At 46.3% G+C, this 17,674-nt stretch overlaps 1 protein-coding gene across 1 annotated transcript in view; it reads right to left on the reverse strand.

Moving 5' to 3' along the window:
• Positions 1 to 17,674, reverse strand: part of cfap74 (cilia and flagella associated protein 74) — an 80,487-nt gene that overhangs the window by 42,107 nt on the left and 20,706 nt on the right. The window contains exons 11-16 of the mRNA XM_072448615.1: positions 16,061 to 16,210; positions 15,872 to 15,990; positions 5,386 to 5,452; positions 5,113 to 5,202; positions 4,619 to 4,765; positions 41 to 113 (exon numbers count right to left, since the gene is read on the reverse strand). Of these exons, the coding sequence (XP_072304716.1) occupies positions 41 to 113; positions 4,619 to 4,765; positions 5,113 to 5,202; positions 5,386 to 5,452; positions 15,872 to 15,990; positions 16,061 to 16,210 (646 nt within the window). The remainder of the gene's footprint in view (positions 1 to 40; positions 114 to 4,618; positions 4,766 to 5,112; positions 5,203 to 5,385; positions 5,453 to 15,871; positions 15,991 to 16,060; positions 16,211 to 17,674) is intronic.

Raw genomic sequence — 17,674 nt, forward strand, 5'->3', positions numbered from 1 at the left:
AAGTACCATGGCTGTGCAGTCGTAATGTCAGAGGATTTACCTGCTGGGAGAGTTCCACATTCTTGTTGGACTCCGCTCTCCTGCTTCTTCTCATTCCCTGCAGTCTGAACTTCCTGTTTCGGTTTTCAAACACAAACATGACACGAATGGGTTCAGGAGCGGCTCTAGAGCTCTAGAGGAGTGTGTGAGGAGTGTGTGAGGAGTGTGTGAGGAGTGTGTGAGGAGTGTGAGAGGAGTGTGAGAGGAGTGTGTGAGGAGTGTGAGAGGAGTGTGAGAGGAGTGTGTGAGGAGTGTGAGAGGAGCGTGTGAGGAGTGTGAGAGGAGTGTGAGAGGAGTGTGAGGAGTATGAGAGGAGTGTGTGAGGAGTGTGTGAGGAGTGTGTGAGTGTGAGAGGAGTGTGTGGGTGTGTGAGGAATGTGAGGAGTGTGAGAGGAGTGTGAGAGGAGTGTGTGAGGAGTGTGTGAGGAGTGTGAGAGGAGTGTGTGAGGAGTGTGAGAGGAGTGTGAGGAGTGTGAGGAGTGTGAGAGGAGTGTGTGAGGAGTGTGAGAGGAGTGTGTGAGGAATGTGAGAGGAGTGTGTGAGGAGTGTGAGAGGAGTGTGTGAGGAGTGTGAGAGGAGTGTGAGAGGAGTGTGTGAGGAGTGTGAGAGGAGTGTGAGGAGTGTGTGAGGAGTGTGTGAGTGTGAGAGGAGTGAGTGAGGAGTGTGTGAGGAGTGTGAGAGGAGTGTGTGAGGAGTGTGTGAGGAGTGTGTGAGGAGTGTGAGAGGAGTGTGAGAGGAGTGAGTGAGGAGTGTGTGAGTGTGTAAGGAGTGTGTGAGGAGTGTGTGAGGAGTGTGTGAGGAGTGTGAGAGGAGTGTGAGAGGAGTGAGTGAGGAGTGTGTGAGGAGTGTGTGAGTGTGTGAGGAGTGTGTGAGGAGTGTGTGAGGAGTGTGTGAGGAGTGTGAGAGGAGTGTGAGAGGAGTGAGTGAGGAGTGTGAGAGGAGTGTGAGGAGTGTGTGAGGAGTGTGTGAGTGAGAGAGGAGTGTGAGGAGTGTGTGAGGAGTATGTGAGGAGTGTGAGAGGAGTGTGAGAGGAGTGTGTGAGGAGTGTGAGAGGAGTGTGTGAGTGAGAGAGGAGTGTGAGGAGAGTGTGAGGAGAGTGTGAGGAGTGTGTGAGTGTGAGGAGTGTGTGAGGAGTGAGAGGAGTGTGTGAGGAGTGTGAGAGGAGTGTGTGAGGAGTGTGAGAGGAGTGAGAGGAGTGTGTGAGGAGTGTGTGAGGAGTGTGTGAGTGTGAGAGGAGTGTGTGAGTGAGAGAGGAGTGTGAGGAGAGTGTGAGGAGTGTGTGAGTGTGAGAGGAGTGTGAGGAGTGTGAGAGGAGTGTGAGAGGAGTGTGAGCGGAGTGTGTGAGGAATGTGTGAGGAGTGTGTGAGGAGTGTGTGAGGGATGTGTGAGTGAGAGAGGAGTGTGAGGAGTGTGTGAGGAGTGTGTGAGGAGTGTGAGAGGAGTGTGTGAGGAGTGTGAGAGGAGTGTGTGAGGAGTGTGAGAGGAGTGTGTGAGGAGTGTGTGAGGAGTGTGAGAGGAGTGTGTGAGGAGTGTGTGAGGAGTGTGTGAGGAATGTGAGAGGAGTGTGTGAGTGAGAGAGGAGTGTGAGGAGTGTGTGAGGAGTGTGTGAGTGTGAGAGGAGTGTGTGAGGAGTGTGAGAGGAGTGTGTGAGGAGTGTGAGAGGAGTGTGTGAGGAGTGTGTGAGTGTGAGAGGAGTGTGAGGAGTGTGTGAAAGTGAGAGGAGTGTGAGGAGTGTGTGAGTGTGAGAGGAGTGTGAGGAGTGTGTGAGGAGTGTGTGAGGAGTGTGTGAGGAGTGTGAGGAGTGTGTGAGGAGTGTGTGAGGAGTGTGAGAGGAGTGTGTGAGTGTGAGAGGAGTGTGAGGAGTGTGAGGAGTGTGTGAGGAGTGTGTGAGGAGTGTGAGAGGAGTGTGTGAGTGTGAGAGGAGTGTGAGGAGTGTGTGAGTGTGAGAGGAGTGTGTGAGGAGTGTGTGAGGAGTGTGTGAGGAGTGTGAGAGGAGTGTGAGGAGTGTGTGAGGAGTGTGTGAGGAGTGTGTGAGGAGTGTGTGAGGAGTGTGAGGAGTGTGTGAGGAGTGTGTGAGGAGTGTGTGAGGAGTGTGTGAGGAGTGTGTGAGGAATGTGTGAGGAGTGTGAGAGGAGTGTGTGAGTGTGAGAGGAGTGTGAGGAGTGTGTGAGTGTGAGAGGAGTGTGAGGAGTGTGTGAGGAGTGTGTGAGGAGTGTGAGAGGAGTGTGTGAGGAGTGTGTGAGGAGTGTGTGAGGAGTGTGTGAGGAGTGTGTGAGGAGTGTGTGAGGAGTGTGTGAGGAGTGTGAGAGGAGTGTGTGAGTGTGAGAGGAGTGTGAGGAGTGTGTGAGGAGTGTGTGAGGAGTGTGTGAGGAGTGTGAGAGGAGTGTGTGAGTGTGAGAGGAGTGTGAGGAGTGTGTGAGTGTGAGAGGAGTGTGAGGAGTGTGTGAGGAGTGTGTGAGGAGTGTGAGGAGTGTGTGAGGAGTGTGTGAGGAGTGTGAGAGGAGTGTGTGAGTGTGAGAGGAGTGTGAGGAGTGTGAGGAATGTGTGAGTGTGAGGAGTGTGTGAGGAGTGTGTGAGTGAGAGAGGAGTGTGAGGAGTGTGTGAGGAGTGTGTGAGGAGTGTGAGAGGAGTGTGTGAGTGAGAGAGGAGTGTGAGGAGTGTGTGAGGAGTGTGTGAGGAGTGTGTGAGTGTGAGAGGAGTGTGTGAGGAGTGTGAGAGGAGTGTGTGAGGAGTGTGTGAGTGTGAGAGGAGTGTGAGGAGTGTGTGAGTGTGAGAGGAGTGTGAGAGGAGTGTGAGGAGTGTGTGAGGAGTGTGTGAGGAGTGTGTGAGGAGTGTGTGAGGAGTGTGTGAGGAGTGTGAGAGGAGTGTGTGAGTGTGAGAGGAGTGTGAGGAGTGTGAGGAGTGTGCGAGGAGTGTGTGAGGAGTGTGAGAGGAGTGTGTGAGTGTGAGAGGAGTGTGAGGAGTGTGTGAGTGTGAGAGGAGTGTGAGGAGTGTGTGAGGAGTGTGTGAGGAGTGTGTGAGGAGTGTGGGAGGAGTGTGAGGAGTGTGAGGAGTGTGTGAGGAGTGTGAGAGGAGTGTGTGAGTGTGAGAGGAGTGTGAGGAGTGTGAGGAGTGTGTGAGGAGTGTGTGAGGAGTGTGAGAGGAGTGTGTGAGTGTGAGAGGAGTGTGAGGAGTGTGTGAGTGTGAGAGGAGTGTGAGGAGTGTGTGAGGAGTGTGTGAGGAGTGTGTGAGGAGTGTGTGAGGAGTGTGAGAGGAGTGTGTGAGTGTGAGAGGAGTGTGAGGAGTGTGTGAGGAGTGTGTGAGGAGTGTGTGAGGAGTGTGTGAGGAGTGAGAGAGGAGTGTGAGGAGTGTGTGAGGAGTGAGAGGAGTGTGTGAGGAGTGTGTGAGGAGTGTGAGAGGAGTGTGTGAGGAGTGTGAGAGGAGTGAGAGGAGTGTGTGAGGAGTGTGTGAGGAGTGTGTGAGTGAGAGAGGAGTGTGAGGAGAGTGTGAGGAGTGTGTGAGTGTGAGAGGAGTGTGAAGAGTGTGTGAGGAGTGTGTGAGGAGTGTGAGAGGAGTGTGAGAGGAGTGTGTGAGGAATGTGTGAGGAGTGTGTGAGGAGTGTGTGAGGAGTGTGAGAGGAGTGTGTGAGGAATGTGTGAGGAGTGTGTGAGGAGTGTGTGAGGGATGTGTGAGTGAGAGAGGAGTGTGTGAGGAGTGTGAGAGGAGTGTGTGAGGAGTGTGTGAGGAGTGTGTGAGGAGTGTGTGAGGAGTGTGTGAGGAGTGTGAGAGGAGTGTGTGAGTGTGAGAGGAGTGTGAGGAGTGTGTGAGGAGTGTGTGAGGAGTGTGTGAGGAGTGTGAGAGGAGTGTGTGAGTGTGAGAGGAGTGTGAGGAGTGTGTGAGTGTGAGAGGAGTGTGAGGAGTGTGTGAGGAGTGTGTGAGGAGTGTGAGGAGTGTGTGAGGAGTGTGTGAGGAGTGTGAGAGGAGTGTGTGAGGAATGTGAGAGGAGTGTGTGAGTGAGAGAGGAGTGTGAGGAGTGTGTGAGGAGTGTGTGAGGAGTGTGAGAGGAGTGTGTGAGGAATGTGAGAGGAGTGTGTGAGTGAGAGAGGAGTGTGAGGAGTGTGTGAGGAGTGTGTGAGGAGTGTGTGAGTGTGAGAGGAGTGTGTGAGGAGTGTGAGAGGAGTGTGTGAGGAGTGTGAGAGGAGTGTGTGAGGAGTGTGTGAGTGTGAGAGGAGTGTGAGGAGTGTGTGTGTGAGAGGAGTGTGAGGAGTGTGTGAGTGTGAGAGGAGTGTGAGGAGTGTGTGAGGAGTGTGTGAGGAGTGTGTGAGGAGTGTGTAACGAGTGTGTGAGGAGTGTGAGAGGAGCTGATTGGCAGCTTCTACCCCAGCAGCTGCGGCTAGTACAGTCCACTTAATAAAGCATGAACTAAGACTTAATTCATATATATATATATATATATATATATATATATATATATATATATATATATATATATATATATATATATATATATATATATATATAGGTACAAGAAAAAGCACATTTATAGCATGTGTCCTAGCAACTTCCAGGTGAGAAGTGAGTGTAATTGCGTCAGTCTCACCTGTGGGGGGGCGGCAGGACCATTGTCAGACAGGTCCAGTCCGAAGTCACAGCCCAGAGCCCCATGGTTTGTCAGAGTGATGCAGCGTGTTACATCCTGACCCACCACATGGGAGCCAAAGTCGATGCACGGGGAGTCCACCTCCATCTACAAGACATACAAACTGTTCATTTATCTGAAGTGGTTGAGAAATGTGTGCTCAAAAATGATCCGGACAGCTGAATGGAAAAAGCATTCCTTTTATTTCCCAAGCTTGATTATTATTGTATTCACTATATGTGTGGGATTCATTCTAATCAGTCCAGTGCTCAACTTGCATTTGCTTAGCATCAACTTTGACGTAACCATTTTCTGCTGGATTAAAACCGCTTCCATCTTCAGCGTACAAGCAGTGTTTTATATACATGATCGTAATGCCTCAGATACAGTAAGTTTGCTTGTATGTGTCACAATGCAGGCCACAGCCGTGCGTACATGTGTTATCGAGGGCTGACCTGGCACTTCTTGGCGGAGCATCTGACCGGCACAAAGAAGGGATCTGTAGCTGTGGTGAAGCAGAGCTCTCCCTCCAGATCTTCATTTACCTGCACAAATTCAACAAAATAAACAACAAACTGGTTCTTTGGCTTCAACTATCCGCTGTGAACCAACACCAGTGCAGGACATTCCTCTCCTTAAAGGGCACATGCAGTATTATGCTGTTTGTATTGGCGTTTTCACTCAGTAGCAGTTAGGCTGAGGGTTTTAGTGCGAGTGTTCGGACTAACCTCTGGCTCAAACATGACCTGCAGCTCACAGCACATCCCCGTAGACAGAGAACCAGGAGGCTCAAAGCTGAAACACAAAGCACAGCTACAGTTGGTCTCTGCGCTTCACCTGCTCGGACCTGCTCCTGCTCGGACCTGCTCCGATGGGGTCAGAACCGTTCTTCACCAAGGTCACGATAATGAAGTACAATTTTATGGGACACTTCTTTTTTTTTTTGCATTTCTTGCTAAATCTTCACTACAAGTACTACGAAAACAAAACAGAAAGACAACAGTTTGAATAAAGGCTCACACACTACTTCGAAAGAGGAAGTCTGGTGGTATGATTAAAATATGATAATGATTTGGGAGCAACTGAATATTACAGTATTATAGATTTAAGCCACATTTTGATCCACCAGACCAGAGAGAGAGAGAGAGAAAGAGAGAGAAAGAGAGAGAAAGAGAGAGAGAAAGAGAGAGAAAGAGAGAAAAGCCCCAAACAAAGCTGATATTTACCAGAATTGCAAATCCCCAAAAGACGTTCAGTAATTACAAAGTTTGTAGCGTTAAGCTAAAGAACTACTTCAGGTTTCTCCTCAGCTTATTCTCCATTTATTTCACTTCTCTGCAAAGCCTCTACACCACGTTTTAACCTCTCTTTATTTAACGCATTGGCTTTAGATAATGTTAGATGTACTGGATACCGGGATTACTAACATGTGCTACATGTCTGTTTTTTGCCGTCTGCGTTCTCCCTTATCCAATCATCTCGCCCAAAAGTGAGTCAACATGAGTCAGACCACTTTGGAAGCTGGACCTTGCAGGATCCTTTAAATGGGCTGTTACGGTTCACTTCAGACCACACCAATCTGCTTCAAAGTGAATGACTATAAATGAGCAATTTATTGACAAAACTAAAAGGAACTAATTGTCCTAATCTTAAACAAATGTTACTCTAGAGACTAAAACCAATGCTAAATGAAAGTTTAGTGTGTGTTTTGAAGGAGCAGTGTTGCAGTTTTAGGTGTAAGAAGTGGAGCAGTGCACAGGGGACTCTCAGGGGCCTATATAAAGACCTGTAATCTAGGCCAGCCCTGTGGAACAATGAGACAGTAGCACACATGCAGCACAGGCCCGAGACAGTAGCACACATGCAGCACATGCCTGAGACAGTAGCACACATGCAGCACATGCCTGAGACAGTAGCACACATGCAGCACATGCCTGAGACAGTGGCACACATGCAGCACATGCCTGAGACAGTAGCACACATGCAGCACATGTCTGAGACAGTAGCACACATGCAGCACAGGCCCGAGACAGTAGCACACATGCAGCACAGGCCCGAGACAGTAGCACACATGCAGCACAGGCCCGAGACAGTAGCACACATGCAGCACAGGCCCGAGACAGTAGCACACATGCAGCACATGCCTGAGACAGTAGCACACATGCAGCACATGCCTGAGACAGTAGCACACATGCAGCACAGGCCCAAGACAGTAGCACACATGCAGCACATGTCTGAGACAGTAGCACACATGCAGCACATGCCCGAGACAGTAGCACACATGCAGCACATGTCTGAGACAGTAGCACACATGCAGCACATGCCTGAGACAGTAGCACACATGCAGCACATGCCTGAGACAGTAGCACACATGCAGCACAGGCCCGAGACAGTAGCACACATGCAGCACATGCCTGAGACAGTAGCACACATGCAGCACATGCCTGAGACAGTAGCACACATGCAGCACATGCCTGAGACAGTAGCACACATGCAGCACAGGGCCGAGACAGTAGCACACATGCAGCACAGGCCCGAGACAGTAGCACACATGCAGCACATGCCTGAGACAGTAGCACACATGCAGCACAGGCCCGAGACAGCAGCACACATGCAGCACAGGCCTGAGACAGTAGCACACATGCAGCACATGCCTGAGACAGTAGCACAAATGCAGCACATGCCTGAGACAGTAGCACACATGCAGCACATGCCTGAGACAGTAGCACACATGCAGCACATGCCTGAGACAGTAGCACACATGCAGCACAGGCCTGAGACAGTAGCACACATGCAGCACATGCCTGAGACAGTAGCACACATGCAACACATGCCTGAGACAGTAGCACACATGCAGCACAGGCCCGAGACAGTAGCACACATGCAGCACATGTCTGAGACAGTAGCACACATGCAGCACATGCCCGAGACAGTAGCACACATGCAGCACATGCCTGAGACAGTAGCACACATGCAGCACATGCCCGAGACAGTAGCACACATGCAGCACATGCCTGAGACAGTAGCACACATGCAGCACATGCCTGAGACAGTAGCACACATGCAGCACATGCCTGAGACAGTAGCACACATGCAGCACATGCCTGAGACAGTAGCACACATGCAGCACAGGCCTGAGACAGTAGCACACATGCAGCACATGCCTGAGACAGTAGCACACATGCAGCACATGCCTGAGACAGTAGCACACATGCAGCACATGCCTGAGACAGTAGCACACATGCAGCACAGGCCCGAGACAGTGGCACACATGCAGCACATGCCTGAGACAGTAGCACACATGCAGCACATGCCTGAGACAGTAGCACACATGCAGCACAGGCCCGAGACAGTAGCACACATGCAGCACATGCCTGAGACAGTAGCACACATGCAGCACATGCCTGAGACAGTAGCACACATGCAGCACATGCCTGAGACAGTAGCACACATGCAGCACATGCCTGAGACAGTAGCACACATGCAGCACATGTCTGAGACAGTAGCACACATGCAGCACATGCCTGAGACAGTAGCACACATGCAGCACAGGGCCGAGACAGTAGCACACATGCAGCACAGGCCCGAGACAGTAGCACACATGCAGCACATGCCTGAGACAGTAGCACACATGCAGCACAGGCCCGAGACAGTAGCACACATGCAGCACATGCCTGAGACAGTAGCACACATGCAGCACATGCCTGAGACAGTAGCACACATGCAGCACAGGCCTGAGACAGTAGCACACATGCAGCACATGCCCGAGACAGTAGCACACATGCAGCACAGGCCCGAGACAGTAGCACACATGCAGCACATGTCTGAGACAGTAGCACACATGCAGCACAGGCCCGAGACAGTAGCACACATGCAGCACATGCCTGAGACAGTAGCACACATGCAGCACATGCCTGAGACAGTAGCACACATGCAGCACAGGCCCGAGACAGTAGCACACATGCAGCACATGTCTGAGACAGTAGCACACATGCAGCACAGGCCCGAGACAGTAGCACACATGCAGCACATGCCTGAGACAGTAGCACACATGCAGCACATGCCTGAGACAGTAGCACACATGCAGCACAGGCCCGAGACAGTAGCACACATGCAGCACATGCCTGAGACAGTAGCACACATGCAGCACATGCCTGAGACAGTAGCACACATGCAGCACAGGCCTGAGACAGTAGCACACATACGGCACATGCCTGAGACAGTAGCACACATGCAGCACATGCCTGAGACAGTAGCACACAAGCAGCACAGGCCCGAGACAGTAGCACACATGCAGCACATGCCTGGGACACTACAGCACAATGAATGAGGTCGTAGGAAACGAAACCAACAGCAGAGCTAACAAGTGGTGACGTTGATTCATTTCAGTATCAATCACAGCAGATTATTCACTTAAAGGTGAGGTTAGGCATCAAATATACATGCACATATTACACAAATAGATATAATGGATTAATCGCTTCATTATGGAGAGGGTTAGGGTTTAAGAGCACAATAGCTGCTGTCTCTTGAAACAGAGCGTTCAGGGCGTGGCTCCGGTCCTGCATGGCACTGGAGCTTATCTCTGCAGCTGCTAGTATGTATAGAAGTGCATTTTTCTTCTTCACTGACATTTCCAAACCAAGATGACATGCAGAAGGCTAAGATGGACTCAATAAAAGAAGAATAAAAAAAAGACATAAGAGTTGCCAGTTTCCTGAGGCAATGCAGTGGTGTCTGGTGTAAAGCCCCTTTAACATACTGAGTCCCACTGAGATTCAGAATCTCTTTAGCCATGTTTCCACTGTCTAAAGTGAACTGCACAGGCCCATTTAAATGATCCGAACAGGGCCGCTGGTGGTACTAGCTTCCAAAGCGGTCTGGCCGGATGTGATTCCTGGCAGTGATGAAAAAAATGTGACTGTAAAATATAATAAATGTTAATATTTGTCATCTGCTATGTATTATAAACCCCCCTTTCCCTTTAATCCAATATGGAACAATATTTTTCAATACCAGAGGCGGGGCCATGAGGCAGCACCTCGCCCTGTGTCCCGTCCCTCTGTATATAACAAATAAAACACTCGCCGATATGCTCTGTATTTACATATTCTGCATAATGTATGAAAAGTATTTCTGAAACGTGTTTTAGGCTTGCAGATTTGTTATAAAACAGCAGTAAAAGTTCTCAAACAATACGCCTGACTCTGTCTCTATCCCTGTCCCTCTCTCACACACATTCTCTCTCTATCTCTGTCTCTGTCTCCTTCTCTTTCTTTCTCTCTCTCTCTCTCTCTCTCTCTGTGTCGCTCTCTCTCTCTCTGTCTCTATCCCTGTCCCTCTCGCTCTCTCACAGTCTTTCTCTCTCTTTGACTATCTCTATATGTCTCTCTCTCTCTCTGTCTGTCTCTTTGTCTGTCTGGCTCTCTCTCTCTCTCTCTCTCTAGTCTCTCGCTCTCTCTCTGTCTCGCCTACTCTCTGTCCCTCTCTTTCTCTCAATGTGTGTCCCTCTCTCTCTCTCTCTCTCTCTCTCTCTCTCTCTCTCTGGCTCTCTCACTATGTCTATCTGTGTCTCTACTACTCTCTCTCCCTCTCCCTCTCTCTCTCTCTATAAATAATGAAGTAAAAAGATGTTGTTTCTCAGTAATAATAAACTACTATATATAAAGAAACACATCAATATTGAAGCAGTGTGTTGCCATGGTAACATTATTTTAAGCTTTCTCCAGCTAAAGAAATCATTCAGCTCAGCATCTGGGGACGTATCAGCCAGAACTGTTCTCTTATTCTCCGGAACAAAAAAATGTGATGGATAAATTTATATTGTTGACCTGGCTTATGGTTCATATCTCTGGAATGACTGGGTCTATCCACATGGAACAAAAACTGATACAGAGGTTCATGTATAGTCACAAAACTAAATGCTGTTTACCTTATTGTCAACAAGTAGGTTCATTATTGAACCAAATCTTGATGTGTTCTCAGTGAATGTTTGAAAAAGTCCATGTCTAAGCTTTATATTGGACTAGACTAGACAGACTTTTCTGATTTTCAGTAGTATCACAGGTATCAGCCCTTGAAGTTTACTAACTCCATGTCAAAAACGTTTTACTGTAGACACAGGTTCACACTCTGGAAGGCCCCCGTGGCCCCTGTCAGATTATGTACTTAACTACTGTGTTTGGTGTCATTTTAAAGAAAACATCATCCATCCATCCATCCATCCATTTTCTACCGCTTGTTCCCTTTCGGGGTCACGGGTGACTGAAGCCTATCCCAGTGACTTTGGGCCTTAGGCGGGGTACACCCTGGACAGTGGCCAACACAGAGACATAGACATTACAGACAACCATTCACTCTCACATTCATTCACTAGGGCCAATTTAGAGTCACCAATTTTGGTGGGAGGAAGCCAGAGAGAACCCACGGTAACACGGGGAGGACATGCAAACTCCACCCAGAGAGATCATGTGATGTTGGTCTGGTCCAGGAATCAAACCCATGATCTCCTTCTTGGGAGGAAAGAGCGCTAACCGCCTTTGACACCGTGCATCCGTGCATTAGTCCTGCATTTCAAGCAAAATCTGTGGAAACTATGACATTTTAACCGTCAGGCGAGAAAATGTTTTTACAATGTCTTGTCAGCTAATTGACAGGGCGTGCAAAGGGAACTATAAACAGGGACATGGGGGGCTTTTTACTCTCAGGCACCTGGTATACTGTGCTGAAGAAGCCAGACTGCAGTTGGCGTTGTCTTTCTGTCTTTTTACTATCTCAGAGAAAAACAGGCTCCATTGTCGTGCTTTATCATCGTCACACTACAACCGGCACACTCTCTGGCAGAGGGCTGAGTGGGGCGTTCCCTGCACTACACAGCGGCCTTTCCTGGCTCCAACACACTTCCGTCAGCAGGAGGAGGTGGAACGAGAGGAGAGGAGAGAGAAGAGAGAAGAGAGAGACATTTTTAGAAAAACAGGGGGTGTTTACAGAGTCACATCCAAGTGTAGAGGAAAGCCTGTGTTCTCCTGTCACTGCTGTCAGCTCCTGACGGCTGCTGCTGCTGCTGCTGCTGCTGCTGTTGGTCTGTTTGACATTTTCACTTTTAAAGGTGGCTGTTGGCAAAATACATATCTTGATTTTGTCTTATAATTTTACTGATGATCATGAAAAGTATCACCCTCAAAATTCATTGTAAAACTAAAAATTAGACTGAGCAAGCAGCAATTAAACTAGGGCGGCAACGATTCATCAACTAATTGACTAGATGACAATAAAAAATAATCGTCTTTGTATTTCGATATTGGTAACTGTAATCAGGACTATATAGACTATAGGTGTACACAATACAAGTTTGGGCGTTTGGAGTACAGAACTATAAGCACAGGCTCTCCACAGGGCTGTGTACTTTCTCCTCTGCTCTTCTCCCTGTCTGTGCTGCAAGGACACCACCCTCATCAGGCGCATCTCGGACAGGGAGAAGTCCACCTACAGGAGGGAGGTGGACTGGCACATCACCTTACGGCAATAGAACAAAACCAAGATATTTATCAAAAACAAAGATAATGTGACTGCGTTGTGAGGGTAACCTGAGCTCTGCCAGCAGCAGAGTGTGAGCCTGTTGTGATTGTTTGGACGAGGAGTTGTTTGTGTTTCTCCAGCTCTGGTGTTGCACCGCAGAGGAGGCTGTGGGCTGCTGGCACGCTGACACACACACTGACTCACTGACGAGCGTGTCAGTGTGTGTCAGAGTGTGTATGAGTGTGTGCAGGAGGATGGGCTTGTGGGTGTGGGGAGAGAAGAGAGATTCCATCCACACGCATTGGTATTTTAAAACAATAATGCATATTTAGGCAATTTACTGTAATTACATATGAGCTCAGCTGTCACTGGTAATTGACCAAATCTTGTAATTCATGATACATCCCCTTTGCTTATAAGGCTGTGCTTATAAACTCATTGCAGTGAATAATTAGCATGCTCAGAATTAGGGGTGTGCTAAAATATAGATTGTTCAATATACATCATTATCAAATAAAATACTCTAGCTTTCAATATCAATACTCTTCCCAGACATTAGGGGGTAATGCAGCGAAGCGTCTACTGAGAGCATTGACGAGTCAGAACAGCCGATTTTAAAAGCGGAAAAGCCATGGATTTAAAACAATCCATGGCTCTCAAGTCTCACGCACTGACTGTGAGACACACGCATTTCACCTGCATCATGCACACACGCCACCGCACCTTGCATTCGGCGCGGTAAAAGATCAGATTAAATAAGAACTGGACCTTATTATTGTCACAAAAGTACATTGTCTTACAAGCCCCGAGCATCTGTTGACAATAACCTTTACACCTCCATTTACAGCAAAATGACATCGCAACCTCTTTTTTGTAATCCGCTGAAGCCGTGAGTGGCGGTGGCGTCTGAATGTCCACACTTCCCTACATAGGCCGCTAAAAATGTTTTGCAAATGTGTGTCCAGCAATGGTCACTAGGTTGGTCAATATAGACCACAATGCATGGCGAGAGTCGGAAAAACAACAGCGACAGGTCTTTGACTGACACAACAGACTGAATGAAGCAAAAGAGTTTAAAAGCTGTTTAAATGCTCTATTGACTCAATAATTTGACCAATATTTATAACATAAATCTATTTTTATCATTTTTTTTTACTTTTTTCACTAGGGCCGCAATTTTGGAGTTATGACCCATCCCGGCCTGTACAGCACAAGCTATTTTTCTGCCCGCCCAAACCCCCAATGCACTAAACGTGGCCACCCATTGGCACAGAACTCTATTGCATTGCAAAATGACATATTACTCATGGGTCCAAAGTTACGCTCATTGCAACTGCCATCTTCAGGACAAAAGCCGTATGTTGCTCATTGGGGCACTGCTAATAAAAAAAAACTATTCCTCTTAAGTAACATCCCCCCGTTTGTCCTTACACAAGTCACGTCAGACTGAGGCTGAGCTGAGCAGATTACTAATGCTAGTTTACGTATTATTGCGTGGCTATGCTAATAAACTTTAGCGTTGCAGAGACTTTTAACAAGCTTAATTTCCAACTGTCCAGGTTCAATATTTTTGAATCAGACACTGAGCGCTGTTTTTCATGACTATAAGCGGAGATACAGCATGTGGTAACGTCTTCAAAATGGTGGTGACAACAAATAAGTCAAGTCATACAGGTACTTTAGGGCTAGCGCTACGGCCACGCCCCCTTTTGGGTGAAAACAGCTTCATCCTATGATGGCAAATACAAATTGACGGATATTCTCTCCTTTTTAGTCCTAAACTATTGAGAACCAGCATCAGAACCGCAGGGAAACAGCCGCTCATTATCACGAATGTATGGAATCACCACCAATTTGTATAGGAAATAACGTTAGCAGCCGCTTAGCGCTAGCTTTCCTCAGCTTCGGGTGAACGAACGGCTCCACACAATGGCCGTAATTTAAAATACAAACTTATTCATCCATCTAGTTGCTTCACCATAAATCATTTGTGCAAGATGTGCCGTGTAGTTACGACCTTATCCTGGTCCTGTCCAAAGCCGCGTTGAAACGAGCTTGCGTTACAGCACTGTGTGTTGTCAAAGTAGGGCTGCAGTTATCAATTATATGGTCAATTATATTGTTAAAGCAAATCTTCTCTTTTATCTTGTGATATAAATGTGAGCCATATTATTTATATGTAAAAAAAATGTAAAAAAGAAAAATCTTTTTTTTTATCTATAATTGAGATTTAAATGCAGGTAAATTATCTTTTTGGATCGTCGTACATCCCCTGTCATTTTTCCAAATAAAACAGTTGGTTCAGTGAGTAAAGAGTAAAAGTTGAAACTTAAGTGTTTTATTTTTCTTCTCTCACCACAGCCACTGGAGGAAGACTGACTGATTCTATTGTTGCCATGGTTCTTGGATGTGGGTGGAATTTATTAGGCAACACTTGAGCAGAGTTGTTGTGAGGCTGATGCTCACATCCAGTTTAGAAAATACTACTAAACAAAGATGAAATCACATACAGGGCAGGATGATAATGGCCCGAATGTTTTATCACAAAATATGAATGAGAAAAACTGCGATAACGATATAATTGACCCTAGACAAAGTACTTCAAAAATGCACAATTTAATTTGTTCCTTTTTTGAATTTGCACCAGTTCTTTTTAAGTCAACAACAAGCTCTTTGTGATATATATTGAAGCTACACTTTTATACCAATAGTGCATAAGTACATAGTAGTTTATAATGCAACATCTGCCAGCTTTTAAAGTAGATAATCTAACTACAGCCTGTCAGATTAATGCTTCGTAAAGGCTAGACCTACTTTCATTTAGCTTGTCACATGTTAAGAAATGCTGTTTCATTTTGTCATAATCATTATTAATTCTATAGGTTTTAAGTCCATGGGAGAGTTGTGAGCCCAGCAGCACTGACTATGACACCAACTGAGTGACACAATCTCAATTTAGTGACAGTAAACAGTGCAAATAGTTCATTATAGTTGGCGGAGGTGTCAGACAGTTGCTCGCGCTGCACCGGGCTGATAACAACACATGTCGCGGTGAAGAGAAAACACAAGCTGCACAGGACAGCACAGCAGAGACCAGCTATCTTCACTCACTCAAGATAATACGGTATCAACGTGAAAGGTAAGATATGACCGTGTCTAGTTTTTCTGGTTAGATTGTTTTCTTCACATATATAGTGAGCTTTCACCTGGAAAAAACAACAACACACTTTGCAGCTAAAGATGTTTTATTCTTTCATTTAGTCCAATTCACCAATTTCTCTGAGACATTGTAGACATAAAGATCAGAGCACCAGGTTTTTACCATTACTAATTTTGACTTTTTTTGTGCATTTAAACCTGTTGTACATTTCATCAATAGTTTTACACCAATAGAGTAGGTATTTGTGGAGAAATCGTTGAAAAATCTGTATAAAATGACATGAAGTGACATCACACTAGCGACTCTCAATCCAGTCAAAGTTTATGTATAATTTGGCAGAAGCACATCAATTACATGAATATTATATGAAATAAACATGTGTTATACTTGGCTTCACTATGTTCAATTTGCCCTGACTCTGGTTCACGTCATATAATAAGTGGTGTACATAAGTGTAAGTTTGAGCAATGGCCAGAGACAGTGAATATCTATATTTACCAGTGTTAAGTGCAAGCTCCTTTACTATTGTCACTTACCTTACGGATATGCAGCTGTTCAGAGCATCGGACACTCCGACAAACCTGCAGGAGTTATTGCTATAAGTAATATTTGTCAGGATGATTTTCTTCTTGTATATCTGCTCCATTTCAAAGTCCTAAGAAAACAAAACTCAATGGCAAATCCCAGAGAACGGAACAGTTTATGCTTCATAAGACAGTCTTTACCTTAAAGTGAAGCAGCTCTGGTTTACTGCTGAATGGTGGCCCTCTCTTCTCTTTGATGGGGACTTTTTTAGCAGATGAAATGACCTTGTCTCTGTATGTTGTACATGTTTTCTGTTCCGCTTCAGTCTGTGCTAATACAGACTTTTTCTCCTGAAAGGCAGTAAAAGGAACATCCAGTACAAAACGATCAGGTTTGAGCACACGTGTGTTAAGAGTATTGGACTTGTTTCAAACATTTCTGCCCGACAAATTCTTTTTATGAACAAGTTTCATTAGCTTGTGCCATATCATGAGTTACCGCCGATGCATTTTCAATGGGAGGGTTAGCGTTAGCCTCTGAACATCACAAACTGTGGAAAAAAAGGGCTGTTTTGTTGACTGAAAATCATTTGACCACAAGTGAGTAACACAAAACATTACCAGGTGTTTAGAGTAGATTGTACTGCCTGGACACCAAGGAGTCTTTTGGTCTGCGGGCTGTTACTCCCCTTAAACTGCTCTGACACATTATCTGTCAACCCTACCTGACAAATCCTCCTTCTAAACCACTAATCTATTGGGTACTGAACGTGATGTCCATCACTTTAAATGACTATATTAATAAAGTTTTGAGTGAACTAATGATGAGGAAACACTGTTGTAACGAGGTTGAGAGATCGTAAAACAAGATTCAGTTCCAGATATCTGGAAAAAACAAGACTTTTCGACATTCATTCTGAAATCATTCTCAATCTGCAAATCTAGTCTGAGAATTTAATTCAGGATAAAAGAGCGCTGTTTTGACAGGGAATGCCTTATTACTGTGGCTACTGAATACTGTAATATGGGCATTGTATAGGAACTTTATTTTGGTGTGATACCTTAAAATGTGGCTGTAATGTTACTAAGTTTATATTTGATTTTGTTCCCAAAATAAAAACAGAAATATAACTAATTTAGAAGGTGTGGGCAGTTACTGTTAAAATGCTGATTTTGGGATTAACAATAAACATGTTGAGACTGAACATTAGCGACAACAACATTCAATATTCAACATACTGAATCTTGTTGTCAGGCTCAAAATTTTTTGATTTTTTGAACATAGAAACCAGAAGGTGCAAAATATTTGGATCAATCTTGGCCTATAACTATCAACTGCAAAAGTCACAAAAGTACTCTGTCCAAGTTCTAACGTGATATTCTGATAGCAGTGAAAGCTGTATTTGTTTCCATCAGCACAAATGCCTAATGCTTTTGACAGTTGGTTCAGAGGCACAGAGAGACGAGCGCTCTTGTTCCCAGGCCTCAAACACAACGGCTCAACCAGAAGTGAAGCCTGTCGTCTCACATTACAAGTCTGTGAGAAGACTGGAACTCATTTATCACCAGGGTGCACCAAAGGGAGAAGAACTAGATCAGGTTTAACGGTGTAAATGCTCAAAGCTGTGCTGCTGTGTCTGCCTGTCCTGCAAGGTGCGAAAAAGGAGAATGGGACATGTCTAAGGGAGGCAAATCTGCACTGGTCTGGGACTAAAGAGCAGAGATGGAGAATGGGCAGAGCTCGGATCATGGGCCAGACATTTTAATAGTTTAATCCCTGTGCCGTGAGTGTTTCCCAAAAGAGCTATGCCTGGG

This window comes from Eucyclogobius newberryi, unplaced genomic scaffold, assembly GCF_026437365.1.
Source record: "Eucyclogobius newberryi isolate DKJ021-1_F unplaced genomic scaffold, fEucNew1.0.hap1 SCAF_17, whole genome shotgun sequence".
NCBI lineage: Eukaryota > Metazoa > Chordata > Actinopteri > Gobiiformes > Gobiidae > Eucyclogobius > Eucyclogobius newberryi.